General features: G+C 37.4%; 1 protein-coding gene across 1 annotated transcript; it reads left to right on the forward strand.

The window, feature by feature from the left end:
- Positions 1-1,916: 1,916 nt before the first annotated feature.
- LOC147936053 (uncharacterized) lies at positions 1,917-3,017 on the forward strand. The gene is made up of 3 exons (XM_087468569.1): positions 1,917-2,325; positions 2,379-2,480; positions 2,569-3,017. Exons 1-3 carry the CDS (start codon positions 1,917-1,919, stop codon positions 3,015-3,017), a joined length of 960 nt encoding a protein of 319 aa, XP_087324695.1.
- The last annotated feature ends 15,145 nt before the right edge of the window (positions 3,018-18,162 follow it).

Here is an 18,162-nt window from a genome sequence, read left to right on the forward strand (position 1 = left end):
CCCGGTAGCCATACTCAATAAGGGGTATAATATTTTTTTATCTATAAAAATCCGTCTCTCAAAATCGTTAAGAAATAATATTAAAATATATATCATATTTTATATTTTTAATATGTTAATTTTGAAATTAAGGAATCTTTAATATACGTTTGTCTTATATATCAGAAATTTTCTATAGGAAAAACTGAAAATTAGGATTTGCCTGTTTAAATATTTTATAGTTTAAAATAAATTTAAGATGCCGTCAAATTGTTTTTTAAAGATTTTCCAGTATCTATTATTCAAAATTAATTTCAATTTTTGGTCAAAATTTTTTAAAAAATAAGAAATAATATTATTTACATTTTTGAAAATATGATTTAAACAAATATTTTTTACATCTCCTGTTATAATTTTTATATTATATTATAATACATAGATTTTGAAAATAATTTCGAAAACACGTAAGGGATAATATTTATTAATATTTGAATAATATTTACTTATTTTAGAATTTATAAAAACAAAATATTGTGTATATAAATAAATTGAATAGCAATAACAGTTCTATGTAATATTATAAAATATTAAAGGTAATTAATAAATTGGGCACAAAGCTCTCTGGGACGACACGTCAGTTTTTCTTCAAGAATGCTTCTCTTTTAATATACAGAGGATTACAAACAAATGAACGAAGCACACAATGAATGCAACCAAAGAAGGTTAGGATAGGAAGAAGCTGAACTGACGAGGAGCAGAAGGAGATATCCGCGGAGAAAGAACCGACGAGTCTCGGGAAGAGATTGAAGACTGAAAGTATAAGTACGAAAGTAAGGATCTTGGAAAAGATCATCGAGTACTTTAGACAAAAAAATAAAACCCCTATTAATATAAAAACACCTCGAAGTACGAAAGTAAGGATCTAAGAACACCTCGAAGTCATTTGTATTCTTTTTGCTGTTAATATAAAAAATCTAGTCCTAACATTCTCCGTTATTAAAAGCCCTAAAATCATACATAAATGTAATCATCTACTTCGTTGTTGCCAAGTGTAGTACAATCACTTGACTTCTGAAATTTCTTTACTCTTTTTGTGTGTTCTTCTCACAAATCTGACGTTTTCTTTTTGTTTCTTAATTAGCATTTTCTCTGACATTTTTTCGTAGTAAGTAACTTTGATTTTCTTTTTTATTTTTTGCCACAAAAAGAATATTTTCCTAAATTAATAGAAAGTGCACATTGTATTGTAACTAACTTAAGTGCAAATGCATTTTAAAAGAAATTTTGTTTTTTAAAAGTTTACAAATTACAATGTGTTGCTTTATTAAGCTACAAGTAACCATGATTGGTTGAGATCAAAATATTCAAAATATGGATGATAAAATCTCAGAGAAAATTAGAAAAAAAGACGGGTCCTAATGGAGCAAGAGTTTCGGGGCATTCCAAAATTTAACATGTTGTTTCTAATGGAGAAAGGGTGTTGTTACCTCTGGGTCGTCATTCTATTAACTCTAACAAGTTGTACTCTTCTTTTCATTCCCATTATATATTCATTTTGTAAACTCAAAATAGTATCATTGTAAAAATGGACAAAGAAGATGAATGCAAAGTAGATTTTAAGGAAAGAAAAAAATAAGACATGAATTATTGAAGACAATTAAAAATGAAGATATAATATACTACTATCTAAACAGGAACACATTGTGATATTTGAAACAGTTAATTTAGACATTGTGATTATCATGTGGTATGTTGCCATTTGAACAATTCATCATTAAATCATCCTCTAACATCAAAATTCTAGTAAGAGTTCGTTTGCTTAAAAACTAGTTAATGTTTTGGTGCTACAACAATTCTCTGAAGTCTCAGGCCTATCAATGAACAGGAATAAGACCGATCTCTTTTTAGCGGGTGTGAGCCATATTGAAACCGTACAAATGAGTTCTCTTGGCTTCAACATTGGATCACTTCCCATCAGGTATCTTGGCCTCCCACTTATGCACCGTAAGCTCAAGATTGCAGAATACAGACCACTGGTTGAGAAGCTCTCTAAGCGTTTTTCCTCCTGGTCCGTCAGAGCTCTGTCGTACGCTGGTAGACTACAACTTATCTCGTCAGTGATATATGGGACAATAAATTTTTGGATGCCTGCCTTCATCTTGCCTAAAGGGTGCATTAAAAAGATTGAAAGCTTGTGTAAAAAATTCCTCTGGAGTGGGGATGCAAACAGAAAAGGAACAGCAAAAGTTGCATGGACCAAGATAAGTCTACCTAAAGAAGAAGGTGGTCTAGGGCTCAGATCTCTAAGCCAGTGGAACAAAACCCTATGTCTGAAACTGATCTGGCGTTTGTTTGCAGCAACGGATTCATTATGGGCTATTTGATTGCAAAATACTAAGATCCGGGACGTGAGTTTCTGGTCCATAGACGCAAAAAAGCAGACATCTTGGACTTGGAAAGCTCTCTAAAATCTAAGGCACATTGCGAGAAGTTTCCTGAAGGTAAGATTGGGCAGTAGTCAGTAAATTAGCTTCTGGCATGATACCTGGACCTCGTTTGGTCCTTTAAGTGAATTTTTTGGTCCCTCAGGTCCTGCTCAAACCGGTATCCCAATTCATGCGAAATTTGCGCAGGCTCTGTCGTCGTCGGGTGGGAACCTCCGAACAGCTAGGTCGCCCCAAACGGAAGAACTTTATACTTTCCTCACAACATTAGATACTCCTCTCCCCTTCGGTGTTTCTGATGAGTATTACTGGATGTGTGGTTCTGAGAAACTCTGCAACTTTTCCACATCAAAGACTTGGGAGATCCTAAGGCCGAGGCAAGACCCTCCTCCGTGGACAGCTCAAGTATTGTTCAAAGGAGGAATCCCGAGGCATGCTTTTATGATGTGGTTAGCGCAACAAGATCAACTACCAACACGAGCAAGATTGGTGAGGTGGGGTCTTCCTATTGAGCCAAATTGTTGTCTCTGTGGTTTGTTTCTGGAAACAAGAGAGCATCTATTTCTTCGTTGCGAAATAAGTGGGGAGATATAGTCTGAAGTTACAAGGCGTCTAGGCTACATGCCTTTCTCCTTTCACACTTGGGAAGCTTTCTCTGCTTGGCTCGATGTTAATGTTCAACCAGCTGTAGAGAATTAGGAAAAGATAGTTTATATTATTCACATGACCAATATATTTATACAAGAGGTTGTGCTTATCACAATCTTAAGATAAGGCTACAACTTTATATGATAAGGACTACATAGATTGAAGCATATCATATCTATACTAATATGCCCCCGCAAGATGGACGACGCTTGCAGAGACCAATCTTGTAACAAAGAGTGTCGAAACGCTGACGAGGCAGAGGTTTAGTGAGTGCATCCGCCAGCTGGTCTTCTGAACAGATGTGAGCGACACGAAGTTGTTTGGCCTGAACCTGCTCTCGAACGAAATGATAGTCAAGGGCTAAATGCTTCATGCGAGAGTGAAATACTGGATTTGCAGAGAGGTAAGTTGCACCAATGTTATCGCAGAACAGAACCGGTGTAGCAGTGGATTGAATACCAAGCTCAGACATGAGTGAAGCAACCCATTTCACCTCAGAAGCTGCCGCAGTAAGAGCTCGATACTCCGCCTCAGTTGAAGAGCGAGCAACACCACTCTGTTTCTTGGACGACCAAAACACCGGCTGGCGACCAATATACACCAAGTAACCACCGGTAGACAAGTAATCATCACGACAGCCAGCCCAGTCAGCATCGGAATACGCATGAAGAGTAGTATGTGTCGAAGCAGAGAAGAAAATGCCCTTATCCGGAGTTCCAACCAAGTAATGTAATAACCGCTTAACAGCCTCCCAATGCACAGTCGTAGGTTTGTGCATAAACTGAGAAAGACGATTGACTGCAAATGCAATGTCAGGGTGAGTCAAAAGAAGATACTACAGGCTCCCAACCGTGGCACGGTACTGAGTCCCATCAGACAACGGAACACCAGACGACAGAGAAAGGACCTGCGAAGACACCATTGGTGTAGGAACAGGTTTTTTTTCCGCCATGTGAGTCTTGCGGAGCAAGTCAGTGATGTACTTGGTCTGTGTGAGGTGAAGACCAGAAGCAGTGCGATAAGCTTCCATACCAAGGAAGTAGGACAGCTGACCAAGGTCTTTGAGAGAGAACTTAACACCAAGAAAATCATTGACCCGCTATAGTTCTGTCAAGGAAGAGCCAGTGATGACTATGTCATCAACATCGACAAGAATATAGATGTAAGAGCTGCCAGTGCGAAGAACAAAGAGCGAAGCATCGGCATGTGAGTTTTTAAACCCAAGACTAATCAAAAAATCTTTAAGGGCATTATACCACGCACGCGGCGCCTGCTTCAGGCCATAAACCGCCTTTTTGAGTCGACAGACATGATGAGGTTTGTCTTTATCAACAAGACCTGGAGGCTGGAGCATGTACACTTCTTCGTTTAGAGGACCTTGAAGGAAGGCATTGTTGACATTTAACTGGAGCAGGGGCCAATTGCGACCAACAGCAGTACAAGGGACGGCACGGATGGTAGCATGCATAACAACCGGACTAAATGTGTCATGGTAGTTGAGACCAGGGCGTTGGTGAAAGCCTTTGGCAACTAGGCGGGCCTTGTACTTTTTAATGGAGCCATCGGGGTTGCGCTTAATACGAAAAACCCATTTAGAGCCAACAATGTTCTTTGCTTGTGAGCGATCAACAAGATCAAAAGTATCATTTTGCTTAAAAGTATCAGCTTCAGTATGAATTGCATTTGTCCACTTCTCATCCTTAAGAGCTTGCACATGACTAACCGGTTCAATCTCTTTGAGCACAGCAGTGAGACCATAGTGAGGATTTGGCTTCCGAATGTTGTCCTTGGCTCGAGTCTGCATGATGTGTGTGTTTTGAGGAGGAGGCGGTGCCAGTGGAGGACCAGAGGAAGCCGAAACAGAGTGCTCTGCAACCGAAGATGCAGAGAAGGTAGCAGGGGATGACTCCAGCGATGGTGTGTCAATACTCGGAGGTGAAGAATCAGACAACGGGGTGGCAAGGAGCGTGAGTGACCGATTGAAGGTAGGGACAATAGAGGCAGAAAAAGAGTCGGAGGTAGATGGTTCAAGAGAGGAAGAGAGAGGAGAGATTGTTGGTGAGGAAAAAGGGAAGACTGACTCGACGAACTGAACATGGCGTGAGACATAAACACGAGAGGTTGAAACATCTAAGCAGAGATAGGCACTTTGGGTGAGGGAGTAGCCTAGAAAAACACAGGGAGTGGATCGTGGACTGAACTTGTTGTGACCATACAGTCGAATCCACGGATAACACAGACAGCCAAAGGTACGAAGTTTGGTGTAATTGGGTTCGATTCCGAAAAGTAAGTGATAAGGAGAAGAATGAGAGAGATTTGGGGTTGTAAGTCGGTTTATGAGGTAGACAGCAGTGGCGAAAGAGTAAGTCCAATAGATGTTTGGTACAAATGCATGGGTGAGAAGTGAGAGACCGGTTTCAACAATATGGCGATGTTTTCTTTCAGCTATGCCATTGTGCTCAGGAGTGTGAGGGGGAGAAGTGAAATGTGAAATTCCATTTGTTGCCAAGAACTCTTTAAGAGCAAGGAACTCCCCCCCATTGTCCGAGAAGAGCATTGTGATTTTAGTGTCGAACCGGTTCTCAACAAGAGCCTTGAAGATTGGAAATATTTGAGCAACCTGAGATTTTTGTTTAAGAGGGTACAACCAGGTGTATCTTGTGCAATGATCCACAAAGATAACATAGTATTTGTACCCATCTACAGAGACAACAGGTGATGTCCAAACATCAGAATAAAGTATGTCTAGAGGAGCTTTTGAGTGTAAAGAGGAAGTAGAGAAAGGTAACTTATGGCTTTTATTGCTAGAATAAGAGTTGCAAAATAAATGAGATGACAAAGAAGCAGAAATAGGTAAAGAAAACTTAGAAACTATATGATGAAAAGTCTGAGAATTTGGGTGTCCTAATCTAGAGTGCCAAGAGGAGGGTGTTGTTTTGGAGCAACTGAATGCAGAAACAGAGGTTGGAACAGTGTTTGGGACAATGATCGGCAACTCATATACACCTTCATTGGCCTTGCCTCTGAGAAGTGTTGTCCCCGTGCGTAGATCCTTCACCTGAAAAGTAAAAAGACACAATTGAATCATTACATTGTTAGTTTGACAAAGTTTGTTGGCAGAGATCACCTGTTGGCATAAAACATTGGTAAGCTTTAGGTTCCGTGAATAAGAGGGAAGGGAGATGAAACCAGAGTGAGTTATGGGGAGATTCGATCCATTCCCAACCATAACGCTTTCTCCATCAGTGTACGGAGCATGGAGAGAGAGATTGGAGAGGTCACTCGCGATGTGGTGTGACACAGCACTATCAAGAAGCCACAGAGAGAGGTCGGGGTGAGGAGAGCTTGTTGTATGATGAACCTGAGGTTGTTGTTGCCATTGAGGGGTGGGAAGCGGTAAGTGAGGTGCAGACCAAGGAGCAGGACCACGATATGGAGCAGAATAGTGTGGTGAGTAAGAAGGAGTCGGTGATGGCGCTCTGTATTGTGGACATCTACGAGCACCATGTCCTTGAACGCCACAGATTTGACACTTCCCGAGATAAGGTCGAGATGGACGGAAACCACCACGTGAAGGGTTGTAGCCACCACACGAAGATGGATTAGACGGTCGAGAGGAGAACTGAGTGGCATTCGCAGTCACCGGAGTAGAGAAATCTGTTTTTCCAGAGGCCTTGAGTGCATTCTCTCGGTTGATAAGTTTTTCATGGAGTTCAGGGATTGAGATGGGCGTGTCACGACCTTGAACCATCTCGATAACAGCTCTGTATTCTTCTCCAAGACTAGATGTGATGTAGTTAAGGAGATCTTCATGAGGGAGAGCATCAAGTAGAGCAAGTTTGTCAGACTTGTCGATGATGTCTCGCAGTCATGAATTGATTTGTTTCCTTTAGAAACATCCTTGAGCTGGTCCCTGATTTGACGGATGTGACCACGAGAGGATTTCCCATAAGTGCTAGAGAGAGTTTGCCAGAGATCCCGTGTTGTTGTAGTACGAGCAACTATCGGTTGAACAGAGAGGGAAAGAGAGCCTAGTACAGCGCTGAAGAGAAGCTTGTCTTGACGTTTCCAGGCTGCAAGATTTGGATTTGGTTGATTTTCAGCAGTAGCAGTTGTGATTGTTGCAGCAGGCGTGTTGTCTTCATCGGTGATCGAGACATGAAGATCATGAGCCTCAAGAAGAGATTGAACTTGCAGACGCCAAGTGATGAAGTTGTTTGGCGTGAGTTTGGTGATGTTGGCCATGTTGAGAGAGATCAAGGTTTTTGCAGGTTCGGAGATGTTGAAGACATGGGAGGATTAAGCAGAGGTGGAGGAGGCGTCAAATGCCATTGCAGAAGAAGAAGAAGAAAGATTGCAGAGAAAAAAAGTAATAGAAATAAGATCGATAGAGAGGTTTTAGGTTTTCAGATCAGAGCTCTGATACCATGTAGAGAATTGGGAAAAGATAGTTTATATTATTCACATGACCAACATATTTATACAAGAGGTTGTGCTTATCACAATCTTAAGATAAGGCTACAACTTTATATGATAAGGACTACGTAGATTGAAGCATATCATATCTATACTAATACCAGCGCCGAGATGCTTGCGCCGACTAGCAGCCCAAGCCACTATATATGCTATATGGAGGGAACAGAATAACAGACTGCACAACAGCATTGCTACTGAGATCCAAATCCTGATCAAGGGGCTGGATAGACCAATTAGAGACGCCATTCTGGTAAAGAAGCGGCGCAAACAGTTTAAGGACCTGCTAATGATTTGGCTTAAATTTGACTAGGACAGCCTACTCAAAGTTGACGTTCTAAACTCTTTCCTTGTTTTTATTTTTTTGGGCTAGGGACGAGTTTCTGCAATTAAGGCTATTGTAAATTTTCTGAAAACTTGAAGTTTAATGAATATTCACATATTTATCAAAAACAAAAAAAAAACTAGTTAATGTTTGTGCCTTCCAACTCTCGACTCTCGCGGTTGTCCAAAAATCATATGATAGTACCATATATATGATATATGTGAACCGAATCTGAACTCTCTTAGACGACTACCACCTTTCCTAATTCATGTTGTTGATACTGGCACTTTGCTTAGGCTTTTCCCTGACCATCTTGACGGAGATATTATCGCAAAACTTGCGCACCTTGGCTTGGTAAAGTCGTTGCTCTGGATTTGTCCTCATTAATATAATCACTCTCTTAGTCCTCAAATAACTTGGTGATTCCATAAAGTTTATGAGGATTAAGAAGCAACAAAAAACAATTTGGATATATTCTCCATTTGATATCCATATTGTTTAGAATGGTTTGCTTCAAGATAAAAATTATATAGTTTACTCTAAAATTTTAATCAAACTCTAAGTCATAAGCTGCATTTTTTGTAAAAATTTTAGGACGACACAGGTTTCTGTCCATCATCATCCCAAGAACATATATAATGTAACTAAAACACTCATCTGTCACATTTCTAGATAGAATTACAATTTTCAAGCATCGAGATACGTTTAGTCTTAAAGACCAACTACATACAAGTCAAGAAGATACGTTATTTAATTAGAACATAACATGACATTAAATTGTTCCAGATAAACAGTATTCTCATTGGAAAACCCACAAAGTTTTGGAAGTGATCATCACCTGTATGGATCCGCTGACAACCCACAAGTCATGGAAACTTAATTCGGCATTTGCTTCAATCTCAATGAAACACGTAAAGCAAAGAAGTAGAATCTAATACTCCAAAGGTACTATTATCTCAATAAAAAGATGGTGAGATAATAGATGATAGATCCACTGAAATTAGATTCCACTTTCTTTAACCGTTAAAGCAAACAGTTGTGCCTAGATAAACTTGCAAAGGAAAGCACTGGACAATGATACTAACACTTTCATATGTCGAAATGTATACCTCTTTCATAATATTATTTTGAATGCAAGTTGCAAGATAATGACGTCATTCGTGTCATAAGAAGTGTACCTACCTCACCATTGATCAAATTATTGCGTTGGCCTCAGCCTGAATTCACGAACATCGACCTCATCCATAAACCTGAGCATCTTTGCATGGTAACATTGTGGCCCTGGATTTGGTGCGGATAGATCCTTTTCCCAAAATGTTATACAAAACAGAAACCCTTTGGCGCCCACTACATTTGCAGTCACATACTTGACAAGCTTGAGTTTTGTTCCATTAAAAAACTTCTCATTTTCTCTCAATAAACTTTTTATAGTTATTGTTTTTTGATACATAAATATTTCTCATATTATTTAAAAATATCAAGTTAAAATATTCAAATTAAAATACACTATTAGTGTATTTTATTATATAAAATTATGTAGTTTAACAAAATAAATGTTTGAAACTGAATAGAAATATTCAAAACTGGTCCGCTACCTAGTCAAAAGTTTTGAATATATCGTACTTAGATGGATTTTTTTGACTCATTACAACTTTTTTTTATAAATTAAACAATTTCTAAATGCCTAAAAAAATTCAAATCATAGCATATGCAGAAACATACTTTTTCATAAAAATAAAATACTAGGCAATAAATGTTGTACTCTATCATATTAACAAAATAAAGCAGTAATTATGTACAAGCTGATGAATTCTTCAACTAAGCACTACAAAACTAACAACGCATGTGGAACAACTGTTCTCTGATTTTTTTCTTTCAACCGAGAGGACAGTCATAGGAAGGAGGCGAGGATCCATATCTCTAATCTCATGTGACAACAAACACAGCGAGCTAGAGAGAAAAATGCTAACGTGAAAAATATAATATGCACGCAAAAATAGTAAATGATGCAGCACATAATTAGGATAATTATTATTTATTAAGATTTAATTATTATATTCATTGTAATATTTATAACTCTAAAATATTCCAAAGGTTTTATAGGGTTTTTATGTTTTATTATAAATAAGCCATTTAGGCCTCCTTTTGTTTTCATTTGAATAGATTTATAAAATAAGAAGCTTTGTGCTTTTGAGAGAAGAGTATTCTCCAACTCTTGTTTTGGGCAAAGAATCCAAGAAGGCATTAATTTTAGGTATTCTCAGATTAAATAAGATCTTTGTGTTCTCTTAGCTTATTCTACTCAAATTTGGAATTAATGTGTCATTAGTGAGAGTGTATGTTTTTTCAAAGTTTTTTCATAAGTCATCTGGATCTGGGTGTGATTCTTTTAGAAAGAGGATTTGGTCGCATGCATTCACCGCAAATTTAGAAGACGAAGGCGTTCACTCCATAATAGGCTTGAACAAAAAGTGAACGTCTCCCTTGATTCCCGGTTAATGCATGCGACTAAATCCTGTTTCACCCCAACCTCTTCCCCAACTGTTTGGACTATCCAATAAAATCTATGCTCATCCACTCCAAAACCAAACCCAAGATGAGAATGGCATGGAATTCGAGTACATTAAAGTTTAATGACTTGGGATGTTAGATTCCCTGCTTGTCAAACAATCATATGCTGTTAATATTATATCATCATTTTATATATTTATTTTTTTAACACATTGGTAGTACTCAACTATACTTATGTAACTATGTCGACTAAAGTCATTTCACAGTGGCTACACTCCAACAACTGGATGTCACATCACTTATCTCGCAAGATCCACATTATCAACATGGTCGATAATGACGAAACGGTCAATCGTCTCAGTCGTGAGCTAAACAAAAAGACAATAGTTTATATTATTATATTATTATGTATTGCATCTGGTATTAGAAAAGATGATAATTTAGATTTTTCACCAAAATTAAAAAATAAAAAATAATATATTATTAATTACTTTTGTTTTTTACTCCTTTTAGTAATTAGTTAGTTGTGCTTTTCTAAAGCTGGTCGTTTAATTGCATGCATACATTTAATTGTTACTGTAAAAATAAAAACATTAATTAGTTATTTGACTTTGAAAATAAAAATGTATTAAATATACTAGAAAAATAATCTGTTGTGATACAAAAAATATCCTAAAAGCATCATCATTCATGATATAGAGAGAGTATTATCTAATAATATCCGTAAGAAACTCATCATTAAAAATAAATGAAACCCATAAACAAAGAAAAAGAGAAAGCTTATATTATATGTAACAATAATAACATTTTCCTTAATTTTAGTTCATAGGATAATGTGATTCATAAGGTAAAACTTACATTGACATGAGTGCACTCTTGTTTTGAACTTTTGTAAGAACATTCACCTTCCTCAAGGATGTCATGCCTTGAACGGTCACTTTTTGTTCAAGTCTACTATGGACAGATCAATGGATATCCACAAAAGCAACAGAAGAAAATGGAGACTGAATTATTAGTTTACTAGGATCCAGACCCTCGAGATAGGGGGAAAAGTATTTCAAAAAGAAATTAAATTAAATTAAATTTAAAATTATTTATAATAAAATTGTTGGAAAGTATATAATAGTTTAAGAGTATGTGATTCTAATAAAATAAAAAATATTTTAAAAAGAGATAATAATAAGTAGTACTAAAACTACATAAATATTAAACATAAAATGTTTGTAAAAATACAACCATCAAAATGAAAACCAAAAATATTGTTTATGAGAAAAAAATATTATGGCAATGAGACATAACTCTAAAAAAAATTATAGAATGAAAAGTCAAACTGAATCAAGGCAATCTTGCCAAAACTATTGTTTAATATACAACCATCAAAAATGAAAACCAAAAATATTTTTTATGATTAAAATAAAATATTTTATTATAGAATCCCTAGTTTTCAAAGTTAGTAATTCATATAATCGTGACACGTGTCAATTATATCGATAATATTTTGACATGTGTGAAAATAAAATTTATTTAATAATTATAGAAAAATTACAATCTTAAAAATAAAAATATTACAATTAATATTTTTGAAAGTATATAAAACCAAAAGTATTCTATTATATCACTAATTCTAATAGGAAAGTTATCTATTAAATTACTAATTTCAATAGGAAAATTTGTGCAATTAATAAGGAAAATATTTGAAATTTAATTGTAATTATTATTTATTATAATCATATAGTAAAAAGAAATTTATATAGAGAAGTGATTAAAGTATGTAATTTGTTAAAATTAGTGATTAACATAATGTAATAATAAGATAATAAAAAGAAGAAATTAATGTAATTTTCTTTAGTTTTTCAATCGGTGATTGATTTGATAGCGTATTCAATATTATGTTATTATATAAAATTTGGTTTTCAAAGTTAGTAACTCACGTTATCGCGACATGTGTCAATTTAACAATTAAATCTTTTGTGATGTGTTATACAAAAACTTTGTTTTAACATATTTGTAAATTATAAGAAATTAAAAAGTTAAACAATTAATAAATATAAAAAGATAGTTCATATATGTATGTAAAAAATAATACTAATTCTAATTTTAAATTACTCACTCTTTAAAAAAAAGAATTAAGAAAATTATACAATTACTTACTATAATACCATCGTTAAAATAAATTATACTGTCAATTATTAATCCTAAAAGAAAAAGGATAGTTAAATACTCACCTTTACATAAATAAATAATTTTCTCAGAATAACGTCTTTGAATTTTTGATTAATTTATGATAATGTTTGATAAGTAATAAAACTATTACTTATGAGATTACAAAATATGAATAGTTGGTTTTAAGTTAGAAACCCACAATCTAATATGATATCAGTTTTTGGGAGTTAAGCCACTGCCGCGGTTTTAAGGATTGGTATAAAGTAAACCAACCACTTTTTGGGAGTCTAATTGAGACTCACGTCAGCCATTTAAAGCAGCAAAAGTTTATAAACTCCATTCTGCCGGGTTGGCTTTTTGAGGATAACTATGGCTTCTCTGAGTTAGGAAAGATTTGGGTAATGTGGCATCCTAGTGTTAAGGTGTCAATCATTTTCAAGTCTCTCCAAATGATCACTTGTATAGCGGTTCTTCTAGATAATCAATCAGAGTTAGTTGTCTCTTTTGTCTATGCTTCGAATGAGGAATCAGTTAGGTGACATCTTTGGGCTGAGGTACTGACTGTGGCTGCGGACCCACGCGTCTCTGGGAAACCTTTGTCAGCGCTTGGTGACTTTAACCAAATGCTTGACCATTATGATTCCTCAATCTCCCTGAATCCAAATGCTGATCTCCCGACCAGGCTATTCCGGGATTGTCTGCTACATGCTGAACTTGCAGATCTTACCTACTGAGACTGTTCATTCACTTGGTAGAATAAAAGAAGCACAAATCCAATAGCTAAGAAGCTTGATTGAATATTGGTAAATGAAGATTGGTATCTCAAGTTCACATCCTCCTTTGGCATGTTTGATCAGCCAAGCTTTTCTGATCACTCTCCCTGCTGTATCACGCTAAACCTAACAGTGCAGAGACACAGGAAAGCACTCAAATTTCAGAACTTCCTCCTCTCAGATCTTAACTTTGTCCCTCTGATTGCAGACCAATGGTATCAACCTAAGTTATGTCGGCTCTGCTATGTTTCAGCTAGCAAAAAAAAACTAAAAGCTCTCAAAAAGTGCATCCATATGTTTAGTAGGGACAACTACTCTGAACTGGAGAAAAGAGTCAAAGAGACTCACACTGAGGTTCAGCTACTACAACAGCAGATCCTAACTGACCCTACTCCTTCTCTTGCAGCTATGGAGAGAACAGCAAATGAGAAATGACAAACTCTCCTCCATGCTAAGGAGTTGTTCTTCTGCCAGAGGTCTAGAGTCAAATGGTTAAAGGAAGGCGATCTCAACACCGCCTACTTTCATCGCATGACTTATGCTCGACAGGCAATCAACCATATTCAGTTCATGGTGGACACCAATGGGAACAGAATCGAAGGACAAAAGGACATTCAGGCGCATTGTGTTAACTATTTATCTTCATTACTTGGAGGTTATGAAGAACCACCCCAATTTGACCCTGCTGATATCTCAAATCTACTGAGTTTCAGATGCTCCTACACTCACCAAGACATACTCGCAAGTGACTTCTCTACTGAAGAAATCAAGGCCGCGGCTTTCTCTCTTCCAAGAAACAAAGCCTTTGGCCCTGACGGTTACACTGCTGAGTTCTTCAAGTCTTGCTGGCATATTATTGGACCGGAAGTTGTTGAAGTAGTCAGAGAATTCTTCCGATCAGGTCAGCTGTTGCAACAATGGAATGCTACTACTATAGTCCTCATCCCAAAAGTCCCAAATGCAGCCTCTACTGCAGATTTCAGACCCATATCCTTGTGCAACACAATGTACAAAGTGATCTCAATGCTTCTGGCCGGAAGACTCCAGGCTATCCTACCCTTGGCAATTTCCAATGCACAATCAGCTTTTCTACCTGACAGACTTCTTACAGAGAATGTGCTTCTAGCCACTGAGTTAGTAAATGGTTATAGTAGGAAAAATATTGGTCCTAGGGGAATGCTCAAAGTTGATCTCCGCAAAGCCTTTGACTCCTTGAAGTGGGATTTTATCATCGCTGCAATGCAAGCCCTCCACTTCCCTGGCAGGTTCATTAACTGGATTCGACAATGCATCTCAACTCCAAGTTTCTCTGTTTCTGTCAGTGGTAGTACATCCGGTCTATTCAAAAGCTCAAAAGGATTGCGTCAAAGAGATCCCATATCTCCATACCTCTTTGCCATCGCCATGGAGGTCTTCAGCGGATTAATGCGGACAAGTTTTGTGGCAGGCTTTATCCAACACCATCCCAAAACCAAGGAGCGTGATATCACTCATCTCATGTTCACTGATGATGTAATGGTTTTCTTTGACGGCTCCTCCTCCTCTCTGCAAGGGATTAGTGATGTTATGGATCTTTTTGCTTCCTGGTCGGGGTTCCGCATGAACTATGAGAAAACTCAAATATTCACGGCGGGTCTGGAGCCTAGTGAATCCTTGGCCATCTCAAACTCGGGATTCACTACAGGCTCCTTGCCCATTAGATATTTGGGTCTTCCTTTGATGAGTAGTAAATTGAGGATTTCTGAGTACTCGCCTCTCCTTGATAAGCTAATGAAACGGTTCCACGCCTGGGCATCTCTTTCTCTTTCGTATGCTGGCAGACTCCAATTACTCAAATCTGTCATCTATGGTCAGATAAATTTTTGGATTCAAACCTTTGTCTTGCCAAAGGCGTGCATCAAGAAGATGGAGTCACTTTGTAGCAGATTTCTCTGATCTGGCTCTGTGGACCGTAGCAAGGGAGCTTAGGTTGCATGGTTTTATATTTGCTATCCAAAACAGGAGGGAGGCCTTGGACTGCGGCGGTTAAGCACCTGGAACAGAACTCTCTGTCTCAAGTTTGTATGGCTTCTATTTTCAGGAATTGGTTCCATGTGGGTTGCTTGGCATCACTTCCACCACATCAAAGGCAGAAGCTTCTGGTCCATCAAAACCTCTGCAACTGATTCTTGGAACTGGAAATCTCTTTTGGCAGTTCGCCCTTTGGCTGAGCCGTTTGTCAAATGCGTGCTGGGCAATGGTCAAAATGCCAGTTTCTGGTATGATGTTTGGAGCCCCTTTGGAATGTTAATCAAAACCGTTGGTGCTGACGGTCCGGCTCGATTTGGGATTCCTCCTCAAGCCACTGTAGCTGAAGCTTATGCATGTTTCATTTGGCAACTTCCCTCTCCGTGATCGGACCAGGAACACCAACTACACTCTTACCTTGACTCACTTCCCCCGCCTAGATCTGACGTCGGTAAGGACTGTTTCAAGTGGAACATTCAAAGACAACAGTTCACCACCTTTCCTACCGCGAAAACCTGGGATTGCATCAGAGAGAGGACCACCACCAAAGACTGGGCCTCATCGATCTGGTTCAAAGGAGCCACGCCCAAACACGCTTTCACAATGTGGGTTGCGCAACTTCAAAGACTGCCAACTCGTGACAGGCTACACTCTTGGGGCATTTCCACTCCTACCACGTGTTGTCTCTGTTCGAGCTATGTTGAGTCTCATACTCACCTAATTCTTCACTGCCTGTTTAGTGACCAGGTATGGATGCGGGTTCATTCTCACCTCATGCTTCGCCCAATTGGTTTCCATACTTGGCCATCTTTTCTCGCTTGGACAAGATTGCGAACAGATTCTGCCCCTCCTATCCTTCGGAAGCTTGCATGTCAGGCTGTGGTGTATCACCTCTGGAAGCTTAGGAACAACATTATACACAACCAGGTTCAACTCTCTCCAGCTGCTGTCTTCAAGGAGATAGATGTAAATTTTCGAAACACCATCACGGCCAGAGAATCCCAGAAGCAATTCAAGAGTCTCATGGGTCTTTGGATCAAATAATTATACTCTGTTGATTGACACTCAACTCTCTTTGTTACCTTTGTTTTTTATTTCTTTTTTGGCAAGGGTACAAACCTCTAGGTGGCAATTTTTGTAAACCTCAAACTCTTTCATTAATATGAATATTCACATTCCTATCAAAAAAAAAAATATGGTATCATAGTCCGGTCCGCACATACTCAACCCAATCCACAATCAGCTTGGTCCAATAGTTGACCTGTCAATTCATGTCCGAACATACCGAGATTGATGCCTAGAAGAACCATCATTTTGGGGGTGTATTAAGGATAAAAATATTCCACATTGGAAGTTGAGTAGAATCTTAATTGGTATAAGATATGGATTTCTCCTCTTATTACCAATTGATTTTAAGTTGAAAGTCCACAATCCAATAGTTTCATGAGCTTCATTGATCTTTCGCAAGTTTTGATGTTGGAATATATCGGTTGAATTTCAGAACAGCAGGAGGTTGTAGAGCTTTGTGGCTTCGACAAAAGAATGGATTATGTCCACCAGATGAAAGGCTAATCTTTGGGCTCACTCTCTCCGGTATGTGTCAGCCCAAAGGTACTCGATCTGAGGTTGATCCTCTATTTGGCTATAAGCAGGAGTCAAAGCGTTAGTGCCTCAGAGAACATTATATTAGAGTGCCTCCAGTTACTTTCTTTTCCTAGCGTTTTTTGCTCTTCCTTTGGTTATATATCTTTCCATCTCCTAGAGAGCTGAAGCCACCTGTTTTGCAGCATGGAGAAATAGGTACAAAATGGTACATTGGTTCTTCAGAAATTTCTATTCGTACTATTGTTCTTAATACGTTTTACTTGCATTTGTGTCCTTTGTAATGTTTCACTTTATGTAGAAAGCTAATAATAGCTCGTCTCTTTTAGCAAATCATGTAAAGAACAAACAATCAAAGTAATTTTGACGAAGCTGAGAGAGTTCTTTATTCTCTCATCATATTTTTGAACACCTTCATGTATGGTGTTAAAAAAAAACAAGAATACCTTCATGGATATATATAGTTCTAATCCTTATTTTTTTGCATTATTCTTACTTTGGTCATTCCGACAATTTCCTCAGTAGACCGAAAGCCACTTGTTTAGCAAGAAATATTGTTTTTAAATGCCAATCTAATTCTAGTAATCGTATTGTTCGTATTGCAACTTGAGACGCCTCGATCGGAATGACCTGTATGAACTAAAGGTTATAATTTGAATTCAGGTAATCTTGTAGGAAACCAAGTCCATTTTAATAAGAAGCCAGAATGAACCATTTGGTAATGATGTTACGACAAGAAAACGAGAAGGATAAAGTGAACAGTATACGGGCCTCGTAAACTTGATGATTGTGTAGGCTTAACCCTGACCATATCAACAGAGATCTCTTCACGAAAATTGTACACCTTTGCTTGGTAAGATTTTGGCTCTTGAATTGACGATTTAAAATTGTACAAAATATTAAAGTTTTTTTTAAAAAACTGTTAATTGGCCTAAAAAATAACAAAATATCTTGAGACTTCGTTAATGGGTTTGACACTTTACTATAGTTTGTTTTTTAACAAGACTAAAATATTTTGATGACTATCATACATGTTTTTTAAAAATATATAAAATACTACTAAATCTAAAAACTATATATAGTTAATTTTGACAAAATAAAAATCAACTTTTAAAATTATTTTTTATAATCATTATTTGCCCACACAGGAGTGTGGGTAACTCTCCTAGTTAATCAGAAGTCATCTTCCAAACCTGCTCTTGCATTAACTTGAGTTGAAGTTTATAATAAAGTGACA

Source organism: Camelina sativa, chromosome 10 (genome assembly GCF_030686135.1).
Source record: "Camelina sativa cultivar CO46 ecotype springtype chromosome 10, ASM3068613v1".
Classification (NCBI taxonomy): Eukaryota; Viridiplantae; Streptophyta; class Magnoliopsida; order Brassicales; family Brassicaceae; genus Camelina; species Camelina sativa.

Bases quoted from the DNA above. Each gene is read 5' to 3' on its own strand.
- LOC147936053 (XM_087468569.1), top strand. From the start codon at position 1,917: ATGAGTTCTCTTGGCTTCAACATTGGATCACTTCCCATCAGGTATCTT. The intron at 2,326-2,378 runs GTTTGTTTGCAG...CAAAATACTAAG, and splicing joins ATGTCTGAAACTGATCTGGC to ATCCGGGACGTGAGTTTCTG. The intron at 2,481-2,568 runs GTAAGATTGGGC...TTGGTCCCTCAG, and splicing joins TTGCGAGAAGTTTCCTGAAG to GTCCTGCTCAAACCGGTATC.